This window comes from Magnolia sinica, chromosome 3, assembly GCF_029962835.1.
Source record: "Magnolia sinica isolate HGM2019 chromosome 3, MsV1, whole genome shotgun sequence".
Taxonomy (NCBI): domain Eukaryota; kingdom Viridiplantae; phylum Streptophyta; class Magnoliopsida; order Magnoliales; family Magnoliaceae; genus Magnolia; species Magnolia sinica.
The window spans coordinates 111,555,827-111,573,100 of NC_080575.1; the positions used below are offsets into that span (position 1 = coordinate 111,555,827).

The 17,274-nt window shown below is 39.9% G+C and overlaps 1 protein-coding gene across 3 annotated transcripts in view; it reads left to right on the top strand.

Moving 5' to 3' along the window:
* Positions 1-1,069: 1,069 nt before the first annotated feature.
* LOC131240728 (uncharacterized) overlaps positions 1,070-17,274 on the top strand; it is an 82,152-nt gene continuing 65,947 nt past the window's right edge. Inside the window, exon 1 of one of the 3 annotated variants that reach the window (XM_058239151.1) lies at positions 1,070-1,165. Coding sequence is in view for 1 of the 3 variants with exons in the window: in XM_058239150.1 (XP_058095133.1) it covers positions 4,614-4,624 (11 nt within the window). In the remaining 2 variants the exon portion in view is untranslated. Of the gene's footprint in view, positions 1,166-4,598; positions 4,625-17,274 lie in introns of those variants that run through there. The other 2 variants (XM_058239155.1, XM_058239150.1) reach the window with 2 other exon arrangements.

Consider the following 17,274-nt stretch of genomic DNA (forward strand, 5'->3'; position numbering starts at 1 on the left):
ATGAGGAGCTTGGGAAATTGCTAGCTGGTGTGACAATTACAAGTGGTGGTGTTTTGCCAAACATAAACTCTATTCTCTTGCCTAAGAAGTCTGAGGAAGCTTCAAAATCTCCAAAAAAGGATTGATTGGGTTGGGATGAATGCTTGGGCCCCACTTTGTAATTCTTATCTAATGGATTTTTTGGAAATTTCTTCAAATTTATAATTTTGGTTTTGGTGTTGGGATGGTCTTTGCTGCTTTCTTTTCTTTTTCTATATTTTGTAAATAGAGTAATCTTACTGTTGAGGTTTAGATGTATGTGCTTCAACAAAAGCATGCAATAGATGTTATCATTGGATCTCCATCAATGAAGTTTCTCTAGGTTTTTTTTATATATATATATAAATAAATAAATAAATAAATAAAAAACGGGGTTTACAATTGTTACTAAATTTTCTAAGAAGACCGTTGGCATAAGAACGGTTTAAAACCGTTCCTAAAGTTCCGTTTCTAAAAATTGAAACGGTACGAAAAACGGTTTTGAGCCGTTCCTGTTTTTCTGCGACGCCTCATTTAGGAACGGTTTTAAACCGTTTCTAAATGACGATTTTGGTTTACTAGTTCATACGACACATTTCATGGGCTGTCATGCAAAAAACACATTAATCTGATGATCCAATCATCCTTAATCTGGCCTTTTTTCATAGCCCTTCTTTTTTGTTCAAGGATGGGATGGTTGGAATTTCCTTTTTTCAAAAAAAAAAAAAAAGTGACACATCAGAACCGTAAAGACTCCATGTTGGTTCCTAACAAATAGATGGGTTGAATTGGACCTATTTTCTGTGAATGGTCTTCACCGTCCACATTAAAGACCATTGATCAAATGGTAAGCATTTGTGGTATCGACATGATACTTGCATCGCAGCCCATAAAATATGCTCTTTATCAAGTGAAGAGTCTAGATTAAAGTACTGTTCCAGTGTCCCAACGGAGTCAGGAAGGCTATAACTTACAGTGCTCTGAGGGCACTGGAGCATTTCTCTTTCTCCTTTTAGTCTCTTTTATTTCTTTCCTTCTTCAGGCGGACGACCAAAAGCTTTGTGGGATAAGAGGAATAAATGCCAGCTGCGGTGTGAAGAAGAGATTACAGTGAAGGTTAGATCTGAAGCTCTATCAGCCTTGTTAGGTAATTATATTCTTAATCCCTATCATTTTCTTTCCTAATTCAGCCTTTTCCCCGATTACTCAATATTAATACACTTCGGAAAAGTAATAATTTTAGCAAGAGAAATGATCTAGGGAGCCATGTCCATGGAAGCTTTCCATGCACCTAGTTGGATTTGAGCTCGTTGGCCTTTCACATCACCTATCTGGATTATCCATTAGGTCCACGCCATGCTTTGTATTCTGCCTTGAAAAATCATACTGATTGGATGATCCAAACCGTAGAGTTGGTGGCATGATAAAAATGGATGGACATGATTATTCGTAGAAGATATTTCCAGTCGGTAATGTTTATGGCCATCCGATTGTGGTGATTTTTGCAGTGGAATGATCCTAATTGACAGTCCAATCAAATTATGCAAATTATGGGGATGCCAACGACTTCTAATTCAATTAGGTGTACGGAAAGTTTTCTAGTGGGGGGCCACTAGATAAACATTGGATTTAAGGCCATAGTCAGTGATTCAAACCGTTTGCATAATGGACCTTTGTGTAGATGGGGATACCCCATTACTAAAAGTCTCATAGTGTAATATTTCAACACTGATGATTTTAGTCATTTGTTTTGAATATGTACTGTCTCCTAGCCTGTCTTTTTTGGGCCTTTTCATATCGATCGTTTAGGATTTCTCATCTTGAAGATTTTTTGGGCAGACACATTTATATGGGTATCTCATCAGATTGAAAGTCTAGATCACTGATAAATGATTCAGATACAAGGGTAGAGCCACTGTGTATTAATGCATGAGGATGGATTCTAGCTAACCTCTCAACATATGACCCGAAATGTTCAAGACCGTTTGGGGTGTCAATGGGCTGGGTTGGTCGAGCTTCTGGGCGTAGCTGGCTTCAGGCTGGGTTCGAGTGGGAGTATCAGGCCCAAGGGCCGGCTCCAGCTTAAAAATTAAGTCGGTTTCAAAAATGGACCGGGCTTAGACACCCATGAGCCCAGCCCAGGGCCGGCTCTCTCAACTCCAACCGGTTGAACTAAACCTCAGGTTCATCTGGCTTGCAAGCGGTTCATTTGGGGCGGGGATTGGGTACTACCTATCAGGACCTAGCTAGAGACGAGTGCTCCTGTCATGGTCTACGTAGGGCCCACCATTATGTATGTGTTTTATCCATGCTGTCCGTCTATTTTGAAAATTTATTTTAGGCAATGAGCTAGAAAAATGAGGCAGATAGAATGCTTAATGGACAACACCAAAAGAAGCAGTGGGGATTAAATTCCTATTGCTGAAAAACTCTTCCGGCCACGGAAGTTTTGTATCAAGCTTTTATTTATGTGTTCCCTTCATCTAGGTTTACGTGACCTTACGAATAGATTGGATGGAAAGTAAATGTGACGGTGGGTGTTCGCAAGGTTTCAACAGTGGGCTCATCGTAACCTCTGCTTCCTCTGGTGTGGTCCACTCGAGCCTTCGATCTGCCTTCTTTTTAGGATCATATTATAAAATGATCTTTTAAAATGGATGGACGACTTGGATAAAACATGGATGTCACAGTGGCCCCACAGATCATCCGACAGGATTATCTATCTCTAGTGGTTCCCACTCGGGAGCGGATTAGGTGAGACCGCGGATTCACTGAGGTGGGTGGGACCCTGATGTGGGGCTCATGGTGATGTATGTACCCTGAATCAACACTATTTAACCATTTTGAAAACTCATTTTAGGGCATGATCCCAAAAATGATGCTGAGTCATGTCTTAGGTGGACCACACCAGAGGAAACAGTTTTGATTGAATCCCATCATTAAAAACTTCACGGATTCCACCTAAATTTTTATTTTCCATCCAACCTGTCAATAAGGTCACAAACACCTGGACGAAGAGGCCATGCAAGTATCATCTTGATCCAAAGCTTTTGTAGCCCACAGGAAGTTTTTAACGGTCAATCATCACTATTTCCTTTAGTATAGTCCATTTGGGATTTGAAACTGCTTTATTTTTTGGATCAAACCCTAAAATGAGTTTTCAACATGAAAGGATGGCGTGATGTAATCACATACATCATAGTGGGCCCTACAGTCACGGGTCCCACCCACCTTGGAGGGGATTAGGTGAGCCGGATCCATTGAGGTGGGTGGGACCCCTTACTACAGAGCCCCACTGTGATCTATGCGACTTCATTCATGCAGTACATCCATGTTGAAAGTTCATTTTAGGGCATGATCCAACGAACCAGGCATATCCAAATCCCAGGCAGACCATAATACACGAAGCGGTGGTAATTTAACCGTTAAAAACTTCTTGTAGCCATGATAAGACAGAAGGGAATAATATGCTATTATGTTTGTGAGAAATTCACCTTGTTAATCCATTATGCTGGATCATGTCTGGATATAGGCCCAAGAAAGGAGGCACATTCAAAAATTAAGTGAGCCTCTGGACGTTAAAAGGGGGTAGGGAAATGCATACTTGAAATCTCCTTTGTTCCATTGTGACGTTTATATGCCATTCATACGGTTAATAAGGTCATTTCTATTGAGATGAACTGAAAAAACAATAATATTAGCCTGATCCAAAACTTTTGTGACCAAACAAATGTTTCAAGGGTGGAAGTTCAATCCTCACCATTTCCCATCGTACAGCCCCCTTGGGTCTTGGATCTGCCTCATTTTTCAGTATATATCCTAACATTATACGAAAAAACTGATGGACGGAGTGGATTTCTAACAAATATCATGGTGGGCCCCAGCTAGCTTCCCGAGGACAGCTTTGGCTGTCAATAGGCATCTTTCTCTTCGGTGCTGCTTTGAAAGAAAGCAAAGAACACAGATTCGTAAAAAAATAAATAAAAATCCTCTGAATGCCCTTTGACGTGTATGCACGCGGCTTCCCAGAATATCTGACTGTGGAGCCACTGTGATGGACGTCCCTTATATCCACGCCGTCCATCCGTTTTGAAAGCTCATTTGAGGGCATCATGTCAAAACTTAAGTAGATCCAAATCTCATGTGGACTGCCCAATAGTAAAGAGTGGTAATTGAATGCCCACTATTAAATTCTTGAGGCCACCTGAATGTTTAGTTGCCATCCAACTTGTTGATTAGGTCACGCAAACCTGGACGAAGGGATTGCAGCCCCTAAAAAATTAAGGTGGTCATCTCTCAACTTCACCGATCATCTTGATTTTTTGGCCTTGAATATATATATATATATATATATATATATATATATATATATATGTGTGTGTGTGTGTGTGTGTGTGTGTGTGTGTGTGTGTGATGGTAAGAGTAGATGTCAGATACACATCAGAGTAAGCCACGTCAAATGTGAGAGTGGGCATCGCATAAAATTTCCTGTTTTTGACAGGGATTGCGTACGGAGCACATAGCAACTGTATCGTGTGTTGCGATCTCGCGAGCTAAGCAGGTGTTACCACTCTCACCGTGTAGAGCCCAACTTGATGAATTGTTTGTATAACCACGCCGTTCATCCGATTTTCCATATCATTTTAGGATTTGATACTAAAAATTAAGCAGATCCAAATCTCAGGCCGACCACACAACTGGAAACAGTGGGAAATGACCATTAAAAGCTTTTTATGGGCCAAAAAAGTTTTGGATCAAGCTGATTTTTATATTTTCCCTTCATCCAGGTATAGTTGACCTTTCCAACGGGTTGGATGGAAAAGAAACATTACTTAGGGCATCACCATGGGCCCTAGGAATTTTTAACAGTAAGTGTTCAATCATCACTGTTTCCTGTGGTGTGCTCCACCTGTTATGTGGATCTGCTTAAATTTTGGGATTTCGTCTAAAATGGGCTGTAGAAATGGATGGACGGCGTGGATATACAACACATTATAAAGGTGAGCCCCACGCTAAGGGTAACACCCACTAAGGTGATCTTTGTGTTTTGTCCGTGATATCCTTTCCATTTTTCCAGCTCATTTCAGGCAGAACCGAAATCTCACGTCAACCGCACCGCAGAAACGTTGGTGCCCATAATTAAAACTTCCTGGGCCCACTACTGTTTATTCGTCATCCAACCTGTTGATTAGGTCAGACGGACCTGGTTGAGGGGGAAACACGAATATCAGCTTGATTAAAACTTTTGTAGCCCCAGGAAATTTTAACTGTAGGTGTTCAATCACCACGGTTTCCTATGATATAACCCACCCAAAATTTGCTCCAAAATGAATACAAAAATGGATGGACAGTGTGGATAAAAACCCGTATCATGGTGCGGCCCACAAAGATTTACTAGCAGCACACTGTACGGTTGCTATGTGATACATATGCAATCTCACTCCGAAAAACTGAAAATTTAGGGGATGCCCACCCTCATATTTGACGGCCCTCCATGATGTGTATTTGAGGTCCGTTTATAACATTAGATATGTAATCATGCTCTAGGCTCAAGGTAAAAAAAAATAAAATCAGGCTGACTTGTGATTTAGGTTGGCCACATGAGGGTAGGGGTGTACACGAACCGAACTAGCTCGGTTAGCTCGCTCGGCTCGACTCGACTCGAAAAAGCTCTATTCAACTCTGTTTGAAGCTAAGTTTGAGCAGAGTTGAGCTGATATTTTTAGCTCGAAAATGAGTTCGAGTCGAGTTCGAGTTGGCCCCAGCCCGACTCGACTCGGATTGAATCCAGCTCAAATCGAACTTGGATCGAATTAATTCGGTGACTCGGTTACTTTGATATTGATGTTGCTCATCAAGTGTTTGATGAAATGACTCAACGAAGTGTGGTTGGTGGCGTGGCTGGTGGCAAGGAAGGTATGTACATGAAATAAATACTTTTTTTTTTGGTTTTTATGTTGCTTAGAAGGTGTTTGATAAAATACCTTGAAAACCATTGTTGCTATTTCCCATACAGTGGGATTTTGAAGGTATAGTCTAGGTGTTTGTGGAAATGTTGCATAAGCAAACTCAGCTTGATCTTGGCTCGAACTGATCTAAGCTACTGACTGAACTGAGCTGAGCTGGCCAGTAAGGCTTGAGGACTGAGCCGAGCTGAGTTCGAGCTGAGGTCAGCTAGTTGCCGAGCCGAATCGAACTGAGGCCAGCTCGACTCGATTCGACTCAATGTACACCCCTAATGGACGGTGAGAGTTGACATTTGTACTTTTTCCAATCATGTAGTCTACCAGAATCATCGAGTTCGGCCAACCCTAACTAGGCCTAGAGCTGTGCACAAGTCAAACTTCGTCTTGGCCATTAGCTTGAACTCAGCTTGGCTTGGTCCTCGAGCCTGACTGCCTAGCTCGGCTCAGTTCGGTCAATAGCTCGGGACAGTTCGAGCGAAGTTCGAGCCTCTGCTACATTTTCTCAAACACATGAACTGCACCTTCAGCTTCTCACGGTATGTAAAACAATAGTAGCGGTTTACATGTAATTCATCAAACACTCAGTAGGCATCATCAAAATCAAGATGCAAGGGTATTTGTTTCATATGCATACCTTCCTGGCTACTAGCCGACACTTCGTTGAGTCATTTCTTCAAACACTTGGTAAGCAACATCAATATCAAAACAACCGAGTCACCGAACTGGTTCGATTCGAGTTAAGGTTTGATCCGAGTCGATTCGAGCTAAGACAAGCTCGAACTCGACTCAAAAATTTTTGGACCTCCAAAAATTAGCTTGACTCGGCTCGAACTCAGTTTCAAACCGAGTCAAATCAAGCTTTTTCGAGATGATTCAAGCGAGTTAACCGAGCTAAATTGGTTCATGTACAACTCTAACCAGGCCCGTGTAAACCTCCAATGACAATGATAATTGTCACAAATACTGCAGAAAATTTGAAATTCCCACAAAATTTTAGTGGAAAATAGTCAAAAGGATCACATCAAGACAATATTGTGATTTTTTCAAAATCTTGCCTTTTTTTTTTTGAAAATTTATGGCGAAATTATATTTAACTTAACATGAGAATTCATTTTACATTTACATGTGTGCATGTCTGTTTGAAGGTTTTTACTAGTATCCCGCATTCCACGGAGTTACCCATGCATTGTCATTCATTCATACAACTAGGAGCAAGCCATTGTGCAAAAATCATACCAATCAGGTGATCTTAAGCTTTAGATCAATGGCATGAAAATGAATAGTCAAGATTGACTAGAGAAACAAAATAGGTCCAATAATTATCTTGAAGCACAAATTAGACGGATCCCACTTTGTATTACTCATGATTCTAAATTAATACTACTTGATTTAATGATTCTAACTATGTGATTTGTACCTTGTAAACAATGGATGGTTATAACAAATTAGCTCCATTCAAGGATTTAGATCATCCCATCATTGAGATTTTTGCACCATATGATGTAGAGCAGGTCGTAGACAGTTTCATGGCTAAGATGGATCAGAAAAGGGCCGGTCGACGACAGAAGTGATCCAGACCGTTGGACCTTAGATCGGGCGTATCTCACAATCCGGAATGAGTTATCGAGCATAAAATATATGATTTTGGGGTAGAACGAGCTACTTTAGCCAACCAAAGTCCTAAAATGGGAGATTTTCCTAGAGTCGCTTAGAGAATTCGTGAAGGTTTCGAAGATCCCAAATGTTCAATGATTGGACCGATATCTAAGTAAAATTAGTTGTAGTTTGAAACCAAATTAGGAAAGAGCAAACATCAGGCATATCAGGTCCCATGTTGTACAATAATTAGAATTAAGAAAATGGAAGAGCTTAATGAAAGATCTGATCTAACCCATTTGATAACGGAACAATATCAGGTGGATTCGGTCTATCTAATCCCCCCAACACTCTAGGCCATCATGAAGCGAGAGTTCGAGGTGGTTTGATCAAGCCATCCAGATGCACGATCATGATTGATTAGAGGTCTGGGATCAGCGATAGATGCTCCCTTGATTGATCCTAAACCCGATTAGTGGGCCACGAAGATCTCTCATAAAGGGATTAATTACGAGAAGAAGATTGGAGAAGCCAGTAGATTTAGATCTATTCAAAGACCTTTTTACTCAAAACACATGCCGAATATGCGAAAGATATAGGATCAGCAAGGAAACCCAATGATCGAGGGTTTAGCCACCTCGACAATTTATAACAAGAGCACATGAAGAAGAGTTTGAGGCCCCCATGCTAAACGTATCCATCTAGTTTTACAATTTATCTTTCATTTATCATTTATCTTTGTTTCTATCTTAACATGGCCTTGCCTTGCTTTAGCATAGATCATTACTGGCAGCATCCACCGATACAATACCTTAAGATTAAATTAAATGTCAAAAACCCTAAGTTGTTGGATTTCAATCAATTGAGTTCTTACTTAGGCGATCACACTTATCTGATCACATCCTACTAATTATTCTCCTATATCATCTATTCCTACAGACGAGCCATATATTTATCTCTCGTTTGTTTATTTCTGTAGATCAGCATTGTTCAACCTTTCTTTTATTTATATATTTATCTTCAATCTTTTGTGAAATCTATCACTTTCACTAGTAAAAGAACAAGACCTTAGATACAAAGAAAAAATAGTCTACCAGAAATAACTAACTCCTACCATTTTGCAAATCACCTTATCGGTAATCACAACTAGTGGTTGAGAGGATAGGTAGATCTTGCGTCCAATCCCCAATGAGTCTAACTCAATATGGGGGCACCAACGTTCAATAAAACATTGAGTTGAGTACGAATCTGGCACGCCTGAACTTCTTAACCGCACATGAAACCTAAATATATGCCCTTGATCACATGTGTGAACTTGTATTTGATTGAATTCAGCCAACACATGGGTCAACCTATTTTTTGGTCATGGACTTAGCTTACAACTACACATCAAATGGTTGAAGCATATTTCTCATACATACTATGAGACCCTTAAAAAATCAAGGTGGGCGTTTATATGTTGCCAGTTGTTTGATGTATTAAGAGAGAGAGAGAGAGAGAGAGAGAGAGAGAGAGAGAGAGAGAGAGAGTTCCAAATCAATAGATAACCTTCAAGCTTTCATATCCTTACTACATTCGACCCACTCAGTAGGTTCGTCACATCATGATAATCATATCAAAAAAAGTTAGACAATCTACTCATCCACACTTGTATTTTACAATTTATCAATGGATATAAATCTTTTTTGTATTGTGGACCACCTGATGGGTAAACGGGACTCCTTTTTTTTTTTTTTTTTTAATATGTGATCTTCATGGTGGGGTCAATCTATTGGAAGGATTGGATATTTTCATTCATCTGATAAGTTGAACGGCTTGTTTGGATAATGGATTACCACAGTAATGTAGTGCAAAACTCACACCATTGCTCTTTACCTTTGATTGGATATTGCTTGCTGTCAAATAATAATAATGCTTTAAAATCACCCCATGATGCAGAGTGACGAAAGTGTGTTGATGTGGCATGCTTTTGTGGGCCCCATTATAATGTATGTGCTACATCCACACCGTCCATCCCTCTTGCATGATCATTTAATGAAATAGGATAAAAAATAAGGCAAGTCCTAAGAAGACATGGACTACACTATAGCTAGCATGGGGATTAAATGCCTGCTATTGAAAACTTCTCAAGGTCATGTAGGTGCTGTATCGATCTCATTTTTCGGGACAACTCTAAAATGATTTTGCAAAATGGATGGACGATGTTGATATAACAATTAATGGAATTACATCCAAGTGTATCTAGCTAGCAAAATTACTTTACATGTGAAAAGTAGAGATACCATACTAATATTGTATACCATCACAATTTTTCTTTCTTTGGACTACCATAATAATGATAATCATTACTTTTTAATCTCAGTTTACAACACATTATTGTTGGAATCACTAATTCAAACATGTGCTAAAGAAGTTGAGAGAGAGAGAGAGAGAGAGAGAGAGAGAGAGAGAGAGAGAATTTTAGGTGACGCATGTTCTTCATTTTAGACGAGCTCATCATAATATGTAGATGAGATCCACTACAACCATGAGATGTGTAATCCCATGTAAGTCCTAGGGCCTAAAAACCAAGTTGATGTGTAATTAAGGTAGGGTAGACCAATAGAAAATGTTGGGAGTGATGTCCACCCTTGATTTTTACAAGGAACACCATGATGATTATGTAAAACCTACTTAGCCATTAGACGACACACCAAAACTTAGGTCCTAGATCCGAAAATTAGGACCATATGTGATTCGAGTGGGTCACAAAAAGGGAAACAATTTGTATGCTGCAAAAGTTGCTCTGTTTACTGTTCTAATTGTGTGGTCAACCTAAATAACGGATGGAGTGAAATTTTGGATTCTGGCTTTGACATAGTGTGATGCACCTGATGGCCATGATGTAATTCACATAAACACCATGGTGGGCCCTAAGTTTCAAGCTAGTTGGAAGTACTGGAGAATTCCTTTTTATATTACAAAATTTTCCTTTTACAAACAATAATAGTATGGCTCGCTAGATTTGGGTGTTTCATAGGGTCCAAGCTTGGACGATTAAAAAATGAGATACATTTTAAGCTCGAGGCCGGCCCTTGGGCCCAATACCCTAGCCTAAGTCTAGCCTATGGTGGGCCAAGTTTCGAAGCCTGAAGGGCCAGCCCAGCCCATTATTAACCTTGGGCATTTCTTTACAAGTGTTGTAGTAGAATAAGGTTATTCTATGACAAACGTAATCCATCATGTAAATGTTCTCACCTGTGAATCATGTTAGTTTCTCAGGAATGTTGGCAGTCTCAAGTTCTTTCCCCTCCCCTTTACAATTAATGCATAGGCTTGTCCCATCACCTTAAGTTCTTTCACAAAGTCTCATATGGTTAAGAGAGAACGCCCCTCTACTTTAAAAGTTTCGTGTGGCTCCTTTGGATCCATAGGGGCTAGTATGGTGTTTCAACCATCATTGACAAAAATGCATGCATTATCTTGTTCTTTATTTGTGGTGTCATGATCAAATTGCCATGGTAGACCGAGTAGAATGTGACAAGCCTCCATGTCAACAACATTGCATATGATTTGGTCTTTATAATGTTTGCGAACTGAAAAAGATATAATGCATTATTTTTTAGTTGCAATTACTCCACCAAGACCTTGGAGACGATGTTCTCACTACTCCCGTTGTCCATGATCACATCGTAAACTTTTCTATTCACTGTACATATTGTTTGGAAGATATTGTGTTGATGTGGATGTACTTCCTTCCTTAGTGCATACAATAGCCGCGTCACGACCAGCGACTCACCATGATCCTGTGAAACCCATTCTACTTCATTAGCTTCGCCATCCTCGGCATGCTCTAACTCATCATCTTCTGGATCTTATTTTGTGTTCTCAATGCCACCATCATTAACGGTGAATTTTGTCATTTGCCTCTAAGGGCAAGTATTTGATAAATGACCTAGTTGGCCACATCAATAGTAATGGTCAGATCGTGGCTGACCATAAGAATTCAGGATCTTGCTCAAACTGGCAACATTAGTTATTTCTCTTTGAGGTCTTACTTGTCTGCTTTCCGGCTCTCGGTTTGCGTATAGGAGGTTGATGTCATCCTCCAATAGGTTCTTTCCCCTTAGTCTGTGGAGCTTCTTGTGAAGGACCCGCCGCAACTATCCTATTAGTACAATAGATCCGTGTATTGGTGCATTCGAGTTGCACTTTCGTTCGGCTAGCCATCTTGATCACTTCATTCATTGTCCAAATGGGTTGTATCTAAACCCGATCCTGGATTGCAACACACAATTTGTCGTTGAATTGAGCGACTTGCTGCGATTCAGTTTCAACCAAATCGTTCTGAGGCTATAGAATTCTTCTGCATAATCTCTCACTGACCAACTACCGATAATTTAGGTATTTTTGGAACAATACCTGATCATTGTCGCTGGGTAAGAATCACATATGCAACAAATGCTTCATCCGCTACCATGTGCAAATTGGTGCTTTTGTTTGTCTCGTCCTTGAAAGCTGAAGTTGCTCCCACCAAATTGAACTTGCGCCCTTTAACTTATAAGCCACAAGCTTAACCTTATTCTCTTCAGCGACATCCATGTAGTTGAAGAAGCATTTGATTTCAAGCAACAAATTGAGAAAGTCCTTGACACGAAGTTAGCTGTTGAAGCTAAGGAGGTCGACTTTCATCTGGAAGTCTTGATCTGTCCGATCACTACCTCATTCAAGATGTTGGAGGATCATCGCATCAATCTCCTTGTCACTGGATTCGACCTCCTTAAGCGTGATCCTGCAATTCACTGTTGGCACTGCCCTTCGATTAACACGATTACGAATTTCAACGCCTACTAGGGGTGGATCACCACCGTGAATATGGAGCTGCCCTAGGGCCTCCGTCATATGATCGATGAAAGCCTGCAGCCCTTGCGTGACTTACTAATTTTCTCATTGCGCCACTGTCAAAGGAAAATTTCTTAAAGCATCGTATATGGGAATGTTACCCGATCTGTTGTTAGAAGTCATAGATCCGAGGAGAAAGCTTCACTTTGATATCACTTAGCGCAGGGAGAGACGTGATGATCAGGTCGATCATTGTCTTCTACAAGAAATAACTACTTTGATCTACGAAGCTCTTTGGATTCATCGAGAGCTTCCTTGAATCGACGAGGGATACTAAAAAAAAATTTCTTAATAAATTTGAGATAATTTGATTGATGATTAAAAAAAAATGAAATTACAACCCTTTAAACAATGAGCTCAAACTTAGAACGGAGTTTTAGTCGTAGACTCCAACTCAAACTCCTTAAAAATGTGGCTTACTATAAATAGTAAACTTACCATGGCCTCCATACCTACTAGACTTCATGGTTTTCGGCCAAAAATAATAAGTGTCCAATTTGGCTCAACCACGCTGTTCTCTTAACTTTTCCAAGCCATTTTCACATTAGGCATGACTCCTACAAGTCGAAGGATCAAAAGTTATACTCAAACTAAAACTTAATATTTATATTAAAAATGAAATTAAATGAGACTTTTGACCATCGATCAAACGGGTTCTAATTGAATCACACAAATACAGCGTGGACAACTTGGTATAACAGGTTGGTTGGCTAAGTAGCTTCTCCTAACTCAAAATCATATATAATATTGTGTTGAAAACTTTTCCCGATTTGTGAGACACGACTAATTTTAAGGTCCTAACAGTCCAGATTGTTTTTGCCTCGGACTTGGCTTTCTTTGGTCCATCTTTGCCATAAAAGTATCTACCACGTGCTCTACATCCCTTTACCCAAGTTTTTGTACATTTGTTTTGTAAACTATGGTCCACTTTGACCCGTGGGTCGATCAAATTTTTGCTAGGATATCCTTTCAGTGATTCCTTTCTGACGGATGGATTGGACACTAGACCTATTGTGTTGTGAAACCATGTTTATTTATTTATTCTTTTTTTTTTTTCTCTTACTTCTACTATTCTAACATCCTAGCTAGCCCATGCATTCCTACTCGATGCGGTGCATATTGCCCCTGGTGTACACACCAGCAGATGTGGTAGTGTGCAAATGGTTTTTCTTGTAACATGTGGGGGTTGAGCAAAGCTCTTGTGGTGCTATTGTTGAACTAGGTGTGAAAAAATTTCAACCAGGTGGATGAGTCATTCAATAGCTGCCTGTAACTCTAAAGAATTATAAATTTACAATGACTATAAAGTACAATACTTGCCGCTTGCTTAATAAATAATTTGACTGGTGTAAAAGCTTATAACTTCTAATGAATATACCAGAGACATAAAAAAAAAAATAAAAAAAAAATAAATTGACTATGAATTTTCTTATTTGGATACATATAGTAAAAGTGCATAGCTCAACTGGTAGACTGGGTGGAGATTAGCTCGTTTAAACACTTGAGGTCTTGGAACCGATTCTCTAGCAGGGGAGTGTGTCTACTATATATATATATATATATATATATATATATATATATATATATATATATATATATACTTTACTAATTTTTATCTTTAGATAAGAGAATTCTACTATCATGAATTATAAATTTATAATGATTATAAATTCTTTTATTAGTACTCTCTTGTTCTTATGTATCTCACCATCAAATTATGTGTGCTGAATGATGTGTGTTTGAAAAATTGTAATAATAACTATAATGAACCACATCACAATGTATCCCTACTATCCAAGCACCCTAACTTATTTGTTATTCAACCTTGTGTAGAAGTTATGTAATTACTTGGTTAGGCCCACCATGTTGTGTATAATCGATCTAACCCATGCATCTTATTAACTCCCACAATAGTGATGAGATTGACTAGAAATTTCCACGAGGTTAAACCATAGATATAGGGAATAACCGTCAAAACTCCCAAATTCACAGTGTGGCTCACAGAAGGAGTGGATTAGCATGTTTTTTGGACGTCTTCTTTTGAATGGTGGGGAGACCTTGTTGAATGGGTTAGAAAGAGTACAAGACGCTATGGTGGGCCACACAGGCAACACTTGTTGATGAACAACATTTCCTTCGTGACAAAGGCAATATCTATCCAGCTCACTTCCTTGGGGGCGAAGGCAATATATATATATATATATATATATATATATATATATATATATATATATATATATATATATATATATATATATATATATATATCTTTCTCACTTTCATTGAGGTAGGGAAAGATGATTCGTTGTGCTCGGACCACTATATCAGTTACAGTGCTCATAGTTGCATTTGGGATACTTACTCGCATCCTCACCGTCCATCAGGTGTAGCACAAATTTCATGTGTTAACATGCGAAAATCACACGGACTTGATTCGGTCGTCCGTCCATAAGTTGGCTATCTTTGCTATATCCATCCCTTTTCCAAGCCATATACGGATGGTTACGATAACCTAATAAAAACGATTCTTATGAACCATAAGCAATCCACCGTAGAATGAAGCAAATTAATGGATGGACTGGTTGATTAGACCCGTTTTGTCGTAAGCACCTTTTGCCGTCCATTTTACAAGTGATTGAGTAGATGATTTGAATCCTTCAATCAGTGTGAATTTTGCATGGTAGCTCAGGGAATTTGTGATTGAGCAAAGCGACTGCTTTGATTGATGGATTGGGCTGTCCAAGTGTCCCCGTGCAACTAAGAGCGCTATAAATTAGTGGTAGACTCTTAGGAGTTTCAACACCCGGTAAGGGTTTCATTATCCATTGGTGGTGAAATCACACTACAGCGTGAGTGTGTGGGGGTGTGTGAAAAAAAAGGGGTGCGTAGTATGACGCTCCATGCTCCGGCACACGGAAACTCTACACGTGGGACGTGGCTCTCAAATTATACCAACTAAAATGTGGAAAACACTTTCAGCCGTTCAATGAGTGTCCACTTATCTGATATCTGATCATACATGATAAATAATTTGAACGGTTTCGTTGAACTTGTATGCCAGTTTGCAGCTTTTACTTTCCTTCGCACTGCTGGAGTATCAAACTTTTCTTCTGGGCGCTCTCCTGCTTACTGCTTTTACTTTCCTTCGCACTGCCGGAGTATCAAACTTTTCTTCTGGGGCGCTCTCGTGCTTTAGTTCTTTCTTTTGCTTTACCACTTTGTTTTCGGGAAATGTTCCGGTGCTCTCGCTGCACTCTCTCCTACTCGCACTGGGACACATGGTTCAATCCATTGATTTAAATTGTTTATTTGGTCCATCACATCTTTCATGGGCTTTCCTACAAAAATCATAATGGTCTGATGATCCAATCATCCTTCATCTGGCCCTTTTTGTTTATAGCCCTTCTTTTTTCTTGTTCAAGGATGGGATGGTTAGAATTTCCTAACAAAAGTGATTCATTAGAATCATAAGCACTCCATGATGGTGTTAGTGATTCATTAGAATCATAAGCACTCCATGATGGCTCCTAACAAATAGATGGATTAAATTGTTCAATTTTTTCTTCTTTTTTTTTTTAACACACGCACACACACCCCACACACTTAGGGGTGTACATCGAGTTGAATCGAGTCGAGCTGACCTCAGCTCGACTCGACTCGAACAGTGGCTGACCTCAGCTTGAACTCGGCTCAGCTCGGTCCTCAAGCCTAACTGGCCAACTTGGCTTGGTTCAGTCAGCAGCTCAGGCCAGCTCGGGCTGAGTTCGAGCCAAGATCGAGCCGAGTTCGCCATTAAGGCATTTCCACAAACACCTAAACTCAACTTCAAAATCTCATTGTTTTACAAACAGGGACAATGGTTTTATAAGCATTTTCTCAAATACATTCTAAGTAATATAAAAAAAAAAAGTATTTGTTTCATGTACATACCTTCCTTGCCACCTCACCACCAACCAAACCTTCTTTGTCATCAGCCACATTTCGTTGAAGCATTTTATCAACCAGTTGGTAAGCAACATCATTGGCAAAGTAACCAAGTCACTGAATTAGTTCGATCCGAGTTCAATTCGAGTTGGATTCGATCTGAGTCGAGTCGAGCTGGGGCCTACTCGAACTCGGCTCAAACTTATCTTTGAGCTCAAAAAATCAGCTCGACTCGGCTCGAACTTAGCTTCAAATCGAGCTTTTTCGAGTCGAGTCGAGTCGCGCGAGCTAACCGAACTAGCTCGGTTCGTGTACACCCCTACACACACTCACGCTAGTGGAATTTCACCACCTATGGATACTCGAACCCTTGACCGTGTGTTGAAACTCCCGAGTGTCTACAACCTCTGCAAGAGTAAGGATCCCATTAAATTGTTCGATTAGACCTATTTCCCGTTAAATGGTCTTCACTGTCCATACTAAAGGCCATTGATCAAATGGTTAATATTTGTGTGGTCCACATGATACTTGCATGCTAGCCCACAAATTGTGCTCTTTACCAAGTGAAGGGTCTATATTAAAAGGATTAGATCATTTAGGCCTTGACTGTCTAGGCCGTATTTATTGTACGCTTTCTGCCAGAATAACACGGATAACCCTGATCATCTCTAGAGAAATTTACTATTGTGGAAATAAATCAAACTTAACATATCAACTTATACCTGCATGTACGGCCAGAGCATTTGAGGACGAAAATACCCCGACCCTCCTTTGGAAGCGGATTGGCTAGTGTGCAGAGACGAGAACTGACGGACGGGGATTTCCGTTCCTGCGCTGGGAACTCAGGTGGCGCCCACTAATGTTTGTGAGAAATCCTCCCCGCCTATCC